At 42.2% G+C, this 18,138-nt stretch overlaps 1 protein-coding gene across 1 annotated transcript; it reads right to left on the bottom strand.

The window, feature by feature from the left end:
- Positions 1–1,228: 1,228 nt before the first annotated feature.
- On the bottom strand, positions 1,229–12,278 carry LOC311285668 (gamma-secretase subunit Aph-1b). Its single transcript, XM_084401442.1, has 7 exons — positions 11,790–12,278; positions 11,319–11,492; positions 10,736–10,809; positions 10,527–10,649; positions 9,335–9,462; positions 7,912–8,035; positions 1,229–3,274 (listed from the first exon to the last, which is right to left on the bottom strand). The coding sequence occupies exons 1-7, from the start codon at positions 11,900–11,902 to the stop codon at positions 3,243–3,245; spliced, it is 768 nt and encodes a 255-aa protein (XP_084257568.1). The 5' UTR covers positions 11,903–12,278; the 3' UTR covers positions 1,229–3,242.
- Positions 12,279–18,138: the final 5,860 nt, after the last annotated feature.

Raw genomic sequence — 18,138 nt, 5'->3', positions numbered from 1 at the left:
GAAATTAATCCGATCATAATTAATATCAAGTAAATAATATTTCATTCATCCACCCATGAAATGTATTGTGCTATTTTAAGTTTGATAAACTCCCAGCCTACATTCACAGACAGTGACTCCTGCCTTCTTAGAGGGCAACAAACTGTGATTCACTCATTATATGCTGACAATTTCCACACAGTCTTCCGTGAAGTTGCGTGACGATTCCTGTGAGCGCCAGTATTGCTTAAGATGATTAAACTTTGAAATCTGAAAACTCTTACTGTTTCTCATTTAAAGTCCATGAGTAAACATTATATATGTTAAATGCATAGAAAGTTATTTGTGTGAATTTCAACACAACCCTGTTGAAGACTGAAGAATTATGCAATCTAAAGCACTGGGGAGGTCACAGGGTCATTTATATATTGACAGAAGGGCAGAGGTCACATGACTCTCAGAGCCTAACGTGTCAAAGCAGGAAATCTCAGTAACACTTTACTTAGTTAAGTTATGCAATAGTTACCATGAAACAGCAGTGCTTTGCATTTACTAATCTCGGTTAATGTCAGTTTCTACATAGAGTAGTTGCCAAAAGTGATGTCCGGCAGGGATATTTGCTCTTAATGATCCTAAAAGCTTGATTAAACCATCAAAATGTGAGGAATATATATATAAATTTTTTTTACATATGAAGAACACTAAACTTGGTTAAGGTCAAAAAGCCAAACTACAACTACAGGTTTTTTAATGAAAATAAATAATACGTTTACAGAAAAAAGAAAAGAAAAAAAAATCATACATTGACTAGCCTACAACATAATCAGTTATCAATATTTAGTTGTTTCTCTCATTCTTGCTGACAAAAATTATGTCAGAAAAATTTTCATTGCGTTATCACATATAAAACTATTGACTTACAAAATCATTCATACATTTCTCCTAAGACTTCACTTTTGGCCACTGCTGTACATTTTTAACATTTTAGGAGTGAACTAACAATAAACTAGATTAATGCCGTGTACATTCATGATACCGGAGGCATTCACCAATGTTAATGAACTGAACCTCGATGTAAAGTGTTACCCAAACACACTGGAGTCCAAACTTCTGCATTCAGTTTAGATGTACGATTCACATGAACGTGCACCATCTCTGCCTGAGTAAATATTTCACTTCCCCCCAAATAACTGAGACTCCATGCACTCATTAACAGGGTCTTTTTTAATCTTTTTGTATTTTTATAACCAATCAATCAATGAACCGCAATCTGATTCCCTGTTTGGCACATCATATTCTTAGAAACATTATAAAGCAGCATTAAAATGTTACATAATTACAAGAAGTCCTTTTGTAATTGAAGTTCAGGAAAGCACCGAGTTATTGAGTCTCAATATACAGAAGAGAGATGTCCATCTGCACGGGTCTTAACACTGGATGCCAAGAGTCGGAGCAGAAACAGCTTGCGTACACACACAGAGGATGAGTGCAGAAAGTAATACATGAACACACAGAAGATGAGTGCAGAAAGTAGTACATGAACACAGAGGATGAGTGCAGAGAGTAATGAACACACAGAGGATGAGTGCAGAAAGTCATACATGAACACAGAGGATGAGTGCACAGAGTAATGAACACACAGAGGATGAGTGCACAGAGTAATGAACACACAGAGGATGAGTGCAGAGAGTAATGAACAGAAGCACAGTGAATATTGGTGTTAAAGCATCAGAGAAACACACGGAGCGCTGTGTGTGCTGGAGAACAGCTGATGTGTGTTAATACTGGGATGATGTTAGTGTGCTGGGTTAGGAATTAAAGCTGTGTGTGTGTAAGTCACTGAGCTGAAGAGTGTGAGGTCTTCAGAGAACACTGATGACAACACTGTCCACTTCTGAAGCGCTTGTTAATGAACAGAAAAGACCCGGGAATATCCAGATATTGCTTCCCGTCCACGAGTGTGAAGGTTGCATTCAGTCTTCAGAAAGAGATTGGAAATGAGGTTTAGCTGCTTTGTTATTGAGCAACAAACACATGGCGGTTACACTTTATTTGAACGTGTCCTTGTTACTGTAAGAGCTGAGTAATAATACTTAACATGTACTTACTATAGGGTTAGTTGTGTGTAATTATGCATAATTTACTGTCATTACTATAGTAAGTACATGCAATGTGTGTAACAAGGACACTAAAATAAAATGCTACCCAAATGACTTTAATTCAACATTGATGATAAATGATGGTTACACTATGTTAAGGTGTCCGTGTTGAAGGTATGAGGTTAAGGTTAGGGACAGGGTTACCGTTATTACCCAATTATCGTAATTACGGTAACACTTTATAATAAGGTTCATTAGTTAACTACCTTAGTTAACATGAACTAAGAATGAACAATACTTCTATTATTGTTTTTATTAATCTTAGTTAATATCAGTTTCAATATTTACTAATACATTATTAAAATCAAAGGTTGTATTTGTTAACATTAGTTAATGCACTGTGAACTCACATGAACAGCTGGATTTTTATTAACTAACATTAACAAAGATGAATAAATACTGTAACAAATGTTTTGCTCATTGTTAATACATTAACTAATGAACCTTATTGTAAAGTGCTACTGTAATTACTGTAAGTACATAGTACGCAGATGGGGAACAGGACTGTGAGATGAAGTGCTAATGGATTTGGTTTCGGATTGGTTGCATTAACTTCCACCGGAATGACTTCTGAAACTGTTGATCGGCTTCGATCTGTCCAAAAACTGCATAATTACACACCGAGACCTTTGTTCAGCTCGAGAACGGCGTAAAGGTTAAATGTTCTCATTGTGCATTCATTTGTCACAACACGAAGAACGTGTTCCAGAATGTACAGTACAAATATTCAATGCCAATAAATGGAAATGATCTTGACTAACACTACTACTAATGATGATAATGATGATTACATGAGTGAGAGAGGAGCCGTTTCGACCACGTCCTCGTCCTAACAGTGGCTCTACAATAAGGCTTCATTCAAAATGTAAAGGACATCAATTAAGAAAACTCAAAACCACAAACACTCACAAGAAGAGCCAGAGAATGTTGCTTTTAAAACAAAATAATATTAAAGATCTGACTGATTTGCATGGAGATAAGCTATATACAGTGTTTGTGTGAGAGTCCGTGTCCCGTCTGAGATGCTGGTGTGTGTCTGGATCTGCTGATGTGCTCTTCACACACACTCCTGCCGTTCAGTCGAGCCCTTCTCTCGTCCTGATCTCACTGTGAAGATTCCCCTTCAGCTTTCCTGCCTGCACACACACACACACACACACACACACACACACACACACACACACACACACACACACACACACACTATTAGACAAACAGGATGGTACCAAGGGCTTGAGATGGCATGACAGCACTGATCATGATTATTTTGGCTTGCTTAGTTGGGGACATTTATTAATATCCAACAATATTATTGATCTCCTGCATTGACACCATTATATGAGAACTGAACTGAACTGGACGATGACATAACAGTTTTATAACTAAATTAATAAAAATGTTACTACTACCACAGAATCACGAATATGAAAAGAAACTCAAAAGAAAACATGCAAGCTTAATCAGTTTAAAAGCTATATATATATATATATATATATATATATATATATATATATATATATATATATATATATATATATATATATATATATATATATATATATATATATATATATATATATATATATATATATACACACACACACACACACACATACATACATATATACAGTGAGGAAAATAAGTATTTGAACACCCTGCTATTTTGCAAGTTCTCCCACTTAGAAATCATGGAGGGGTCTGAAATTGTCATCGTAGGTGCATGTCCACTGTGAGAGACATAATCGAAAAAAAAAAAAAATCCAGAAATCACAATGTATGATTTTTTAACTATTTATTTGTATGATACAGCTGCAAATAAGTATTTGAACACCTGAGAAAATCAATGTTAATATTTGGTACAGTAGCCTTTGTTTGCAATTACAGAGGTCAAACGTTTCCTGTAGTTTTTCACCAGGTTTGCACACACTGCAGGAGGGATTTTGGCCCCTCCACACAGATCTTCTCTAGATCAGTCAGGTTTCTGGGCTGTCGCTGAGAAACACGGAGTTTGAGCTCCCTCCAAAGATTCTCTATTGGGTTTAGGTCTGGAGACTGGCTAGGCCACGCCAGAACCTTGATATGCTTCTTACAGAGCCACTCCTTGGTTATCCTGGCTGTGTGCTTCGGGTCATTGTCATGTTGGAAGACCCAGCCTCGACCCATCTTCAATGCTCTAACTGAGGGAAGGAGGTTGTTCCCCAAAATCTCGCAATACATGGCCCCGGTCATCCTCTCCTTAATACAGTGCAGTCGCCCTGTCCCATGTGCAGAAAAACACCCCCAAAGCATGATGCGACCACCCCTATGCTTCACAGTAGGGATGGTGTTCTTGGGATGGTACTCATCATTATTCTTCCTCCAAACACGTTTAGTGGAATTATGACCAAAAAGTTCTATTTTGGTCTCATCTGACCACATGACTTTCTCCCATGACTCCTCTGGATCATCCAAATGGTCATTGGCAAACTTAAGACGGGCCTTGACATGTGCTGGTTTAAGCAGGGGAACCTTCCGTGCCATGCATGATTTCAAACCATGACGTCTTAGTGTATTACCAACAGTAAGCTTGGAAACAGTGGTCCCTGCTCTTTTCAGGTCATTGACCAGCTCCTCCCGTGTAGTTCTGGGCTGATTTCTCACCTTTCTTAGGATCATTGAGACCCCACGAGGTGAGATCTTGCATGGAGCCCCAGTCCGAGGGAGATTGACAGTCATGTTTAGCTTCTTCCATTTTCTAATGATTGCTCCAACAGTGGACCTTTTTTCACCAAGCTGCTTGGCAATTTCCCCGTAGCCCTTTCCAGGCTTGTGGAGGTGTACAATTTTGTCTCTAGTGTCTTTGGACAGCTCTTTGGTCTTGGCCATGTTAGTAGTTGGATTCTTACTGATTGTATGGGGTGGACAGGTGTCTTTATGCAGCTAACGACCTCAAACAGGTGCATCTAATTTAGGATAATAAATGGAGTGGAGGTGGACATTTTAAAGGCAGACTAACAGGTCTTTGAGGGTCAGAATTCTAGCTGATAGACAGGTGTTCAAATACTTATTTGCAGCTGTATCATACAAATAAATAGTTAAAAAATCATATATTGTGATTTCTGGATTTTTTTTTTAGATTATGTCTCTCACAGTGGACATGCACCTACGATGACAATTTCAGACCCCTCCATGATTTCCAAGTGGGAGAACTTGCAAAATAGCAGGGTGTTCAAATACTTATTTTCCTCACTGTATATATATAGAAGCTTGTATTTATACGCATATATGTATTGCCTTTGATTTAAATTCAGTTTAATATTAAAGCAATAGTTCAAGTTCACCCCAAAATGACAATGATCCCATGATTTACTCCCCCTCAACTCATCCTAGGTGTATATGACTTTCTTCTTTCAGATGAATATAATCGGAGATATATAAAAAAAATATCCTGGCTCTTTAAAGCTTTATAATGGCAGTGAATGAAGGATGAGAAGTTGAAGCCCAAACAAATGCATCCATCCATCATAAAAGACACGGCTCCGGTTAATAAAGGCCTTGTGAAGCAAAGCGATGCAATTGTGTAAGAAAAATATTCATATTTATAACTTTAGTAATATGTAAAATAACTAGCTTCCGACAGACGGCCGTATGCAACGATTTACGGTGAAAGAGTAACACTCGACCCGACGCATGACGAACGCGGAAGCGCAGAGGATAGAGAAAAACACCAGTCACGAACTAGAAGTCTAAGACGAGAATTTTTAAGGAGAAATGTGGGAGGAGCTTGAGTTCTGAACCACAAGTTTTATCATGGATAGATGCACTTTTATGATGGATAGATGCACTTTTATGACGGATAGATGCACTTTTATGACGGATAGATGCACTTTTATGACGGATAGATGCACTTTTATGATGGATAGATGCACTTTTATAATGGATAGATGCACTTTTATCATGGATAGATGCACATGATGGATAGATGCACTTTTATGATGGATAGATGCACTTTAATAATGATAGATGCACTCTTATGATGGATAGATGCACTTTAATAATGATAGATGCACTTTTATGATGGATAGATGCACTTTTATAATGAATAGATGCACTTTTATGATGATAGATGCACTTTAATAATGAATAGATGCACTTTTATAATGAATAGATGCACTTTAATAATGAATAGATGCACTTTTATGATGGATAGATGCACTTTTATGATGGATAGATGCACTTTAATAATGAATAGATGCACTTTTATAATGAATAGATGCACTTTTATAATGAATAGATGCACTTTTATGATGGATAGATGCACTTTTATAATGATAGATGCACTTTAATAATGAATAGATGCACTTTTATCATGGATAGATGCACTTTTATGATGGATAGATGCACTTTAATAATGAATAGATGCACTTTTATGATGGATAGATGCACTTTTATAATGATAGATGCACTTATGATGGATAGATGCACTTTAATAATGAATAGATGCACTTTAATAATGAATAGATGCACTTTTATCATGGATAGATGCACTTTTATAATGATAGATGCACTTTTATGATGGATAGATGCACTTTTATAATGATAGATGCACTTTTATGATGGATAGATGCACTTTAATAATGAATAGATGCACTTTTATGATGGATAGATGCACTTTAATAATGAATAGATGCACTTTTATGATGGATAGATGCACTTTTATAATGATAGATGCACTTATGATGGATAGATGCACTTTAATAATGAATAGATGCACTTTAATAATGAATAGATGCACTTTTATCATGGATAGATGCACTTTTATAATGATAGATGCACTTTTATGATGGATAGATGCACTTTTATAATGATAGATGCACTTTTATGATGGATAGATGCACTTTAATAATGAATAGATGCACTTTTATGATGGATAGATGCACTTTTATAATGATAGATGCACTTTTATGATGGATAGATGCACTTTAATAATGAATAGATGCACTTTAATAATGAATAGATGCACTTTTATCATGGATAGATGCACTTTTATCATGAATAGATGCACTTTTATCATGAATAGATGCACTTTTATCATGGATAGATGCACTTTTATCATGGATAGATGCACTTTGATGGACTTCAAAACAGAAATGGCCATTCACTGCCATTATAAAGCTTGGAAGAGCCAGGACATTTTTTTATAAAATCACAATTGTGTTCGTCTGAAAGAAGAAAATCATATACACCTAGGATGGCTTGAGGGGGAGTAAATCATGGGGTTTATTTGAATTTTGATGGAATTTTGATTGGGTGAACCATCCTTTTAATTGTCAATTCATATAATAATTATATGAATATATATGAAATCCATAATTCTAATCTATATAATATAAATATATTTAGCAGCAAAAGACAGGCAATTCTGTCTCCAAATTAAAGCAGTTTATAGTGAAAGATTTTAGAGCGAGAGAAACAGGGGGAGCGGATTTATTGCATCAGATATACGTCACTTTGAGTCTAGATCTGGCTGGTGATCTCGAACCCAGTTATTCTGGAGCAGGTTAGCCATGTAGCGCAAGTTATCATTGCGACGAACACCGCTAAAAAACAATCCATCTTCTTGTTCCAGAAAAAAACAGAGATTCCTCAAACTACAACAGACCTCAGGTCCTCGAAGCCAGGATCGAGGAACACTGGTATAGAGGTCCCACTTCAGAATGACACCATAAACCCTCAACAACCAGGCAAATCTAGCAAGTGAGGCACACAAGGAGCATGATGTAGCGTGTCTTACGTGTGCAGAGTGCGCTGAGGTTTTGTAGGGATCCTCCAGATGAGAAGAAGGCCCAGACGGCCATCAGGAGCATGATGCCGTACACCGGAGGAAGACTGCCTTCATACAGCGGGTTCAACAGAGACTGAGAGAGAGAGACATCAGAGAACAAATCTGATCAGGACAGGAGGAACTGATTCAATCCATAACCTGACTTGTGACACAGCCTGAATCATAACCACATCATGTTGGTTAGTTTGGCCAGAGGAGAACTGGTTTATCCCAAGGTTTTTTCCTCCATTTCTGTCACTGCTGGAGTTTGGGTTCTTGCCACTGTCGTCTCTGGCTAATATTCAAGAGTATTATATTGATCTGACTGTTGGATGAGAACTGAACTGAACTGTTTTCTCCAGAGCTGCTTTATAGATGAAATTAACTAATTTCATAATTGATGATCTTTACAATGTACTGAATCAACACTGAACTGAACAATGACTCTATTGTCTTTTTAGAGCGGTTTTACAGCTGAACTGAGCTCTGTTTGAATCATTGAATCATTATTTTCCTGTTTATCGTGGTTAAGCTGCTTTGAAACAATCTCTATTGTATAATGCGCTAAATAAATAAAGGTGGCTTGACATTCATTATTTGAGATGCATGTTATTATAAGGCATAAACAGGGTCAAAGTCTGCCAAGCTATAAAAGAAAACAATCTGAGCAATCACACTTTCTGGGGAAAGTTTATTTAGCGCGGCACGCAGATAATCCCAGCTGTGCGTATGAAGGCAAAGCACATGACCCCTGTGACATCATGACTGTTTCAGGTAAAGTGAACCTCCAGAGAAACATTAGACATCTGAGCAAGAGCATTATCATGAATTAGCATGGCGTGCATATCAAATGTCCGGTGTGACTTTATAGCATCACAAGCTACAGTTACTCAGCTTTATAAACAGCACATCAAGCTATGAAGCCGAAGTCTCTTCTGCTCACCAAGGCTGCATTTATTTGATTAAAAATACATTCAAAACTGTGAAATATTATGACAATTTAAAATACCTGTTCTCAATGTGAATATATAGTCAAATGTAATTTCAGCATCATTACTCCAGTCTTCAGTGTCACATGATCCTTCAGAAATCATTCTGATATGATGATCAAAAAACATTTCTGATTATTATCACTGTTGAAAATTCAGTTCTTTGATGAATAGAGAGTTAAAAAAGAACAGCATTTATTTGAAATAGAAAGCTTTTGTAACATTATAAATGTCTTTACTGTGACTTTTAGGTGGATTTATATAAATGAATCTGCATTATATAGAAAACTGTTGCTATAAGAATATGGAGCTTGTGGCCTGGCACTGAAAGGCTTTGACCTCACATCAGAGACCGGGTCACATGTTCAGGACAGTGAAAGTGTGTGTGTGTGTGTGAAGCTCACCAGGCCAGCGACGAGCAGGTGTAGAGCGACGACAGCAGCGATGACCCACCAGCGGCTCTTCTCACAGCCCTCGAAGAACACGACACCCCAAAACGTGTGCAGCAGCGTCAGCGCCAGGGTCATCAGCGCTACACACACACACACACACACCTTAAAGCAGGGCTTCACAACACCAGATCACAATAATAATCGCTTTTATTTCCGTTCAGTTATTTTAGTACATCAACTTAATGTACATGAAAATGAGAAATTGGTTTAGAAAGTGTTTTTCAGTTAATGTTTATCATTTCAAGTCATTTTTTTGATGGTTTTCATTTTAGTTAACTATAATAACCTTGGGTGAAGCAACATGATGGTGAAATTTTAAACCAGTTTTAAATCTGAGGTTTTTCTGTTGTGTGAGTTTGAAGAGAGCCATCAACAAATGTGTCAATGAACACGACATTTTAATGATAATACTGAAACAATCAAAAAAAAATGATATGGATGTACTTTTGATAATGTAATATACACTGTTATTTCCATCAAGAGGTGCATTAATGTTCTGTCCAGATCTGGTATTGTCAGTGCAAGAGTCCAGCACTCTGTAAAGTCTCCTCCAGCACATCCCAAAGACTTTCAGTGAGTTTAAGATCTGGACTCAGAGGTGAAAATGATTCTTCTCGCTCCTCTCAACCATTCCTTCACAATCTGAGCCTGATGAATCTTGACATTGTCATCCTGGAATATGGTTATGATGTGACTTCCTGTTGTTATGGTTGTTTAAGCTGACAACATGACCTTTACTCTGTCACATTAAAGGAAGCTGTGCTTCTATATTTCATGGCCAAATCCAGGTTACAATAGATTGCTAAACAACTAAAAACCTTTATAATATGCTTAAGATTCATTTTTAATAAAACTGATTCTAGACTGACTTTGTTTAAACCCATTTCAAGGGTGTCAGAATAATTATTTTCCACAGAGGACTAGAAATATCACAAAACAAATGTTTCAGATATTTTCTGTGAGTGACCCATGTGACATCAGGTGTACAATCACTTGCTCTCAGCACGATTATAATTACAGAATATACAGCTTTTATACATTGGTCTTGTGTCATTGGTCAAGTGTAAAGACACCACACCTCGTGGTTGAAGCTGTTGATTACTCTGGCTATCTGGACGGCCCATGAGGCTTTGCAGGAGCTCACCTGCTGTGATGAAGTAATACTGTGAGTCTCCGAAGATGCCGACCGTCCCGGGACCCAGAGAGTCGGATAGGATGTTGATCATGGAGAACGCACCACTCATGATGCCAAAGCCCAGTCCAGCCACTGCCCACAAAACACACAGACCACCTGATCATAAACCTGTCTTCTAGTGGAAACCCAGCAGCAAGAGGGACAGGAACACAGTTTACCGTAAGCCATCTGCCGGACGGAGATGTCCAAACCGTCCTCATCACTAATGGCTGCCAGACCCTCGTTAGCCTTCCTGATGGAACAACGAAAAATACACACACACACATATATAATATACATATAAATATAATATATATACAGTAGTCAACATTTGAAGAGGATCAAAACCTTTAATCAAAGTTACACATGAATTTTGAACAATACCCGTTCTTGTCTTAGGACAACTTTGATTAACTTTTTTGATCCACTTCAAATGTTGACTTCTGTATGTACACACACACACACACACATATACTATATAAACACAAACTTTTATGTTAGATGTGATTAATCACGACTAATCGATTTGACAGCAGTAGTATAGTAACGTGTAACTACATCACCTTAAAATAAAATGTTCCCCAGTTCTTTAATGTACTGTGATTAATCAAGTGGGAAAGTGTATGGTGATGATCTCTGTTATAATCCGTAGCCTTAAACAGTTCTGGAATCTGAGCCGTTCTAAGAGAAACTATGTGAAACTATGTCATGTTTGGCACTGAGGATTTCTTATCATTTATGGCACAGCATAATGAGTCTTACCTAAGCAGTCTGTAATAAGCAAAGCGAAACACTTCCTGGAGCAAGACCGAGAAGAAAACCCCAAAAATCAGCAGTCCCCTGTGCAGGGTGGGGTCCTGCGCCCCGTTACTGGCCTTCACAGCGATGAACCACACCAGAGAGGACAGGAGCAGAGACAGCAGCCAGAAGAACGCCCTGGAACACACACACACACACACACACACACACATGACTGCTGCCTCCTCACAAACATGCAGATCTTCATTCATGGAAAACAGACTTATTTTAACATGAATGTTCATAAACTGCTGACTTGTTGAACATTATATAATGTTTAATGAAAAATATCTTATCAAAAGCTGATGTGTCCAGAAACTGAGTCTCTTCTCCATGTCACTGAATAATTCATGCATGAATAAAACACGCTTTTGTTAACTGCATTAAAGTATCTGACTGTGGATGACGTGAGTTTAGAGTGATCACGTGACTCACCCTGCGATCAGAATGATGATTCTTAGCGGATCTTTGACGATAGTGAAAACAAACAGGGCGAAAGCTGGACCAAACGCTATGAAAGCACAGCCAAAAAACACTGCCAGAGTCATTCTTGGACGAGCACCTTCCTCTTCACAGTCAACAGCCGAACACAAACACGCCAAACACGAACAATGCCTAGAGACAGTTTTACTTAATTCTCCATCAATCAGAGATCGTTTAAACCGCGTTACAATACAGACTGATCACAGAATTCTCCTACACAGACACATTAAGACATCAAAACTAATAAACCCGATAATAGAGGCGCGGTTTAGATCGTTCTTCAGTCAGCGCTTTGTTTGGTAACATTTTTAAACTTAATCTTCAGTTTCTCTTTCCCGAATAAAAAACACACGCGACACTTCCGAGGGCTTTTGTTTCGTTAAACGATTGGCTTGCGCTTCCGGGTTCACGTGCCTGCGCTGCGCGCTCCCGCCGCTGAGCGCCGCTGTCGCTAGTAAACAGGCTATTTTTTATTTATTTTTTTATTTTTTTTTTATTATAGCTTGAAGGAAGATAGATACAATACACCAAACAAAGCTAAAAAACACAAAGCTTAATACAATTCCATAAAGTCCAAATATCAGCAAACACAGAATAAGTAGGCTAAATAACAAAAACCTTAAGAAACATTCAATATTACACAAGGGGGTTATTATCAAAAAATACCTTCAAAAGATTACATTGTTTTTTTTTTTTTACAGTTTGAAAGATTTGAAGAAGAATTTTTTTTAGGTAAGAATGCAGGATGACACTGCATTTATGAGTGAAGTAATTGGCAAAAATTCACCATCATAATTCAAAGAAAAATACAATTTTTTTATAGTTTTGAAATCAAAGTCAGGTATTACATATTTCAGACTTAAAGGCAGGGTAGGCTATTTGTTTTATAAACACTTTTTGTTATACTGGTTGAAAGTCTCTTCACATCCTGATAGCAATCACTAATAGAAATGGTCTGAATATTGAAGCATGTACATATATCTTCTGTGGAAGTCTCAGGAACATAACATGTTTGTCCAATCCTTGCATTCGGTCCGAATGCAATCATACGACGTCCTCGTGACTCTTCGCAGACTCTGCTGTGTGTGTTCATGCACCTGACCTCTGCAGAAGCATCCAATTGCACCAAGTCTGGCCTGACAGACAGAAGCGCGTGACCAATGCCCGGTAAGGGACCCGCCCCTTACCAAGTGTATAAACCACTAGCACGCGCTATCTTACCTCAGTTGTTATTCGCTTCTCGCGACCTCTTTGCTTCGCTGCTCTGCGTGTTTCACTGACTTCACTACAATCAACAGGAGGATATATCATCTTCGATCAGCCTCCGCCTGGCGTGTTTGTCAGTCGGTTACGTTCAGTTGCGATTGGTTTCTGGTTGCAAGCCACCCACGCTCGCTACCTGGATTCGCTCAGGCTGCCCGCCAGCGTCTTAGCTTTCACCTCTCCCATGGATCACAAACAAGCTGTTAGTATGGCCTCCGGTCCTGCTAACCCGTCTGATTCGCAGTCGCGTGCATGTCCTGCCGCCTGCGGTTCACTCATCGCCGTGAGGGATACCCATCCCTTTTGCGTGGTTTGCACGGGATTAAAGCACGTGGAAGAAGCGCTTTCACTCCCGGAAAACTGCAGCCATTGTCTCGCCCTGCCTAGGAAGCTTCTCCGACGCCGACTTAAGGTTGCGTCCACCCAAAGCGCGGATGATCAGTACGACTCGGATGTGGGAGTAGGTGAAAACGTTGCAGCTCCGGGAGCCTCCCAGAGCTTGCCTTCTCTCAGCTGGGCTGACCAGTCTGAGGGTTTACTCGAGGAATTTCTTCCCGGTGCTTCCTCGCTCGACTATGAGCCGCCCGGCTCAGGCGAGGACGAGGACCCCGCTATACTGGATGGCTCGGACGACGAGGAAACCATCCCGTCCGCCCAAGCTGCCCCGGTTAGCGGCTCGGCTACACTGCCGCACGCGGTCCTTCTCGAGGTGTGTGAGCGAGCGGCCGCTCGTCTCGGCATCGAATGGCCAGCCCTCCAGAATGCCGCCAACCAAGAGAGGGATGTGTATGATGGCAAGCTCCTGGGGCCCCCTCCCGGTCCTAGGAAGCAGCTCATGCCGGTCCTCCCCGCGTGTGCTAAGCACATGCGTCACTACTGGAGAGACCCGCTCGATATTAAGCACGGCTTAGCAGGTCTGGAGGTGAAGGACATGGCAGCGTGTGGTATGGGCGACCCTCCCACCATCGAGCCCTCGATTGCCAGACACCTTAACCCCTCGCAGGGAGGATTACTGGATTACCTAAGCCAGCTCTCCCCAATAAGATGGACCGCTTCTCAGCATCTGTCTTCCAGGCCTCGTACAAGGCCTCGGCCCTCGCGGTTCGGGCTCTAAATGTTTCCTCGCTCCTCTCGGCCTACCAGGCGGAGCTGCTGGAGGATATGAGCTCGCATCTGGAGAAAGGCGTGCAATCTCTGACGCTGTGGAAGGAGATCGTCACCATCAACGATCTGGTCCTTCGCAACGCCCGCCAGGCCGTCCAAGCCGGCGGACGTTCTATGCCCTTATCCGTCATGGGGGAACGCGCCCTCTGGCTCAATCTCTCTGGTCTGCCCGACAGCGAGAAACGCCGCATAGCAGGAGCGCCGGTGGAACCAGGCCAGGCTCTTTTCGGCCCTGCTGTTGCCCTTATGCAACAGCGGTGCGATGACAAGAAGAAGGAGGATGAGGCTTTTAAACTGTGCCTGTCTAGAAAGGCCGCTCTGCATCAGCCCCCCGCACGGCCCCCTCAGGCCCCGGCCACGGTACGGCCGTACCACAACACGGCCAGACCCAAGGCTCGCAGCAGGCCACCCAGCCAGCAGCCCAACCATTCTCCTAAGCCCTGGGGTAAGACGTCTTTCGCTGCGGCCGCAGCGAAAAAGCCCAACAACTCTACCCCGTCAGACGGGAAGAGGAAGAGGCATACCTGATGTTCAGCCCCAGGGGCTTCTCTGTCCAGGTTTTCGGGCGGCCAGCCCATTTGACACAGGTTTGAGTTTTTCCTCTTCACCTCAGCCCTTTACGCGATCTCCGCCGCTCTGTCAAAGTGACGCGCACGTGCACAGTAGCACTGCGCCACCGGAGGAACGCAGAGTTTTACGCGCATGGGACCCCTCTCGGGGCGATTATGCTGCGGAAAGTAGTAACGACAGACGCATCCTTAACAGGATGGGGAGCCACGCAAGAGGGCAGAACAGTGAATGGTGTGTGGCCAAGCACACTTCACTCAGCCCATATAAATTATTTAGAGCTCCTCACGGTGTGGAAGGCTCTGAATTACTTTCTGCCCCGCTTGCAGGGCCAACATGTGCTGGTGCGCTGCGACAACACGACAGCCGTAGCATATATCAACCGCCGGGGGGGATGCGCTCCTCCAAGCTGCATGCTCTCGCTCTCAAGCTGTCTCAAGCAGGCGGCACTTTCTGTCGTTACGGGCAACGCATGTCCCGGGCATACTGAACAGGGGCGCAGACCTCTTGTCAAGGGGAAACCCTCTCTACGGGGATTGGCGCCTCCATCCTCAGATAGCGGGTCTACTGGGGAGGAGGTTCGGCCAGGCAACCGTAGATCTCTTCGCCTCGCGCGAAAATGCCCATTGTCCTATGTTCTTCTCGCTACGGGACGAGGACGCCCCACTCGGCGTGGACGCACTGGCACATCCATGGCCGAACGTGCTGCTCTACGCTTTTCCTCCCCTTTGCCTCATAACGCCGTCTCTGGCCAGGGTGAGGGAGCAGAGCTTGACCATGATTCTGATAGCTCCCAGGTGGCCCAAGGCGCCGTGGCTCTCAGAGATTATCCCTCTGCTGTATGGCCCGTGAGAGGGCCAACTTAAACGCGTTGGGGCTCCCCCCACGTGTTGTGGCCACTATTCAGGGTGCCAGGGCATCTTCGACACGGTCCCTTTACGACTGTAAGTGGCGGGTGTTTGAAGAGTGGTGTGAAGGGCGACGATTAACTTCATATCTGTGCTCTACCACTGACATTTTATGCTTTTTGCAGGATCTTATAGATAAGGGAAGATCCTTTTCCACTATTAAGGTCTATTTAGCGGCTATCGCTGCATGTCATGTGGGATTTGGCAGCTCTACGGTGGGGCAACACCCCCTTATTCATAGGTTTATGAAGGGCGCACGCCACTCTCTTCCGGTACCCAGGAGAGTAGTTCCTAAGTGGGACCTCTCCATGGTGCTGGAAGCGATGGCTCATCAACCGTTTGAGCCCCTGGGAAGCATTTCCCTTAAGACATTGACTTTAAAGACAGCTCTGCTCCTGGCCCTGGCATCTGCCAAGCGCGTCAGTGATCTGCATGCACTCTCTGTTCATCCCTCGTGCACTAAATTCTCTCTTATTGGAGATAAAGTTTTTCTCAGGCCCAACCCGGCCTTTATGCCAAAATGCTTCCCGGCATTCACATGTGAGGTGATTGAGCTTTCCGCGTTTCACCCAGCTCCTTTCTCCTCCACCCCTGTACGTGCCCTACGGGCATACTTGGACAGGACTAGCTGGTTTAGAAAAAGCGACCAGCTTTTCATCTCTTGGGGCCCCCCTTACTCAGGGAACCCCATTTCTAAACAACGCCTTTCTCATTGGCTTGTGGAAGCTATATCGTTGGCATATGAGTCTAAGGGGGTGCAGCCTCCAGAGGGCATCAGAGCTCACTCCACTAGGGGCATGGCTGCCTCTTGGGCTCTATTTGCAGGACATATGTGCCGCTGCAAGCTGGGCCTCTCCCCATACGTTTGTCAGATACTACCGGCTCGATGTCACGAGAACCCCGGTAGCTCATTCTGTTCTGGGTGTGGGCTCTTTGTAGCTTCGGGTTCTTAGGCCTTCTACCCCCCCGGACCAGACCGGAGAGGTGACTGCAGACCAGAGAGATTGAGCCAGAGGGCGCGTTCCCTCATGACGGATAAGGGCATAGAACGTCCGCCGGCTTGGACGGGGTTACGAACAGTAACCTATTGTTTTGGATGAGAAGTGGATTTGGAGACGTTTTAAAGCAAGGGTGGGATCTCATGCTTTCAAAGCTAACTTGCTATTGCTAGCCGCTCAGAAATTGCCTACCCTAGCTTTAACCAAACATAAAGGTTTGCACAAATCTGCATGAACAAAATAAGTAACGACTCTATATCACACAATGAAGTTAATATTATATACACTCACCTAAAGGATTATTAGGAACACCTGTTCAATTTCTCATTAATGCAATTATCTAATCAACCAATCACATGGCAGTTGCTTCAATGCATTTAGGGGTGTGGTCCTGGTCAAGACAATCTCCTGAACTCCAAACTGAATGTCAGAATGGGAAAGAAAGGTGATTTAAGCAATTTTGAGCGTGGCATGGTTGTTGGTGCCAGACGGGCCGGTCTGAGTATTTCACAATCTGCTCAGTTACTGGGATTTTCACGCACAACCATTTCTAGGGTTTACAAAGAATGGTGTGAAAAGGGAAAACATCCAGTATGCGGCAGTCCTGTGGGCGAAAATGCCTTGTTGATGCTAGAGGTCAGGGGAGAATGGGCCGACTGATTCAAGCTGATAGAAGAGCAACTTTGACTGAAATAACCACTCGTTACAAACGAGGTATGCAGCAAAGCATTTGTGAAGACACAACACGCACAACCTTGAGGCGGATGGGCTACAACAGCAGAAGACCCCACCGGGTACCACTCATCTCCACTACAAATAGGAAAAAGAGGCTACAATTTGCACGAGCTCACCAAAATTGGACAGTTGAAGACTGGAAAAATGTTGCCTGGTCTGATGAGTCTCGATTTCTGTTGAGACATTCAGATGGTAGAGTCAGAATTTGGCGTAAACAGAATGAGAACATGGATCCATCATGCCTTGTTACCACTGTGCAGGCTGGTGGTGGTGGTGTAATGGTGTGGGGGATGTTTTCTTGGCACACTTTAGGCCCCTTAGTGCCAATTGGGCATCGTTTAAATGCCACGGCCTACCTGAGCATTGTTTCTGACCATGTCCATCCCTTTATGACCACCATGTACCCATCCTCTGATGGCTACTTCCAGCAGGATTATGCACCATGTCACAAAGCTCGAATCATTTCAAATTGGTTTCTTGAACATGACAATGAGTTCACTGTACTAAAATGGCCCCCACAGTCACCAGATCTCAACCCAATAGAGCATCTTTGGGATGTGGTGGAACGGGAGCTTCGTGCCCTGGATGTGCATCCCACAAATCTCCATCAACTGCAAGATGCTATCCTATCAATATGGGCCAACTTTTCTAAAGAATGCTTTCAGC

The sequence above is a fragment of the Rutilus rutilus genome (assembly GCF_951802725.1).
Source record: "Rutilus rutilus genome assembly, chromosome: 25".
NCBI classification, from domain to species: domain Eukaryota; kingdom Metazoa; phylum Chordata; class Actinopteri; order Cypriniformes; family Leuciscidae; genus Rutilus; species Rutilus rutilus.
Note: the sequence above shows the minus strand (reverse complement) of the source record. Positions and strands in the feature narration are given on the sequence as shown.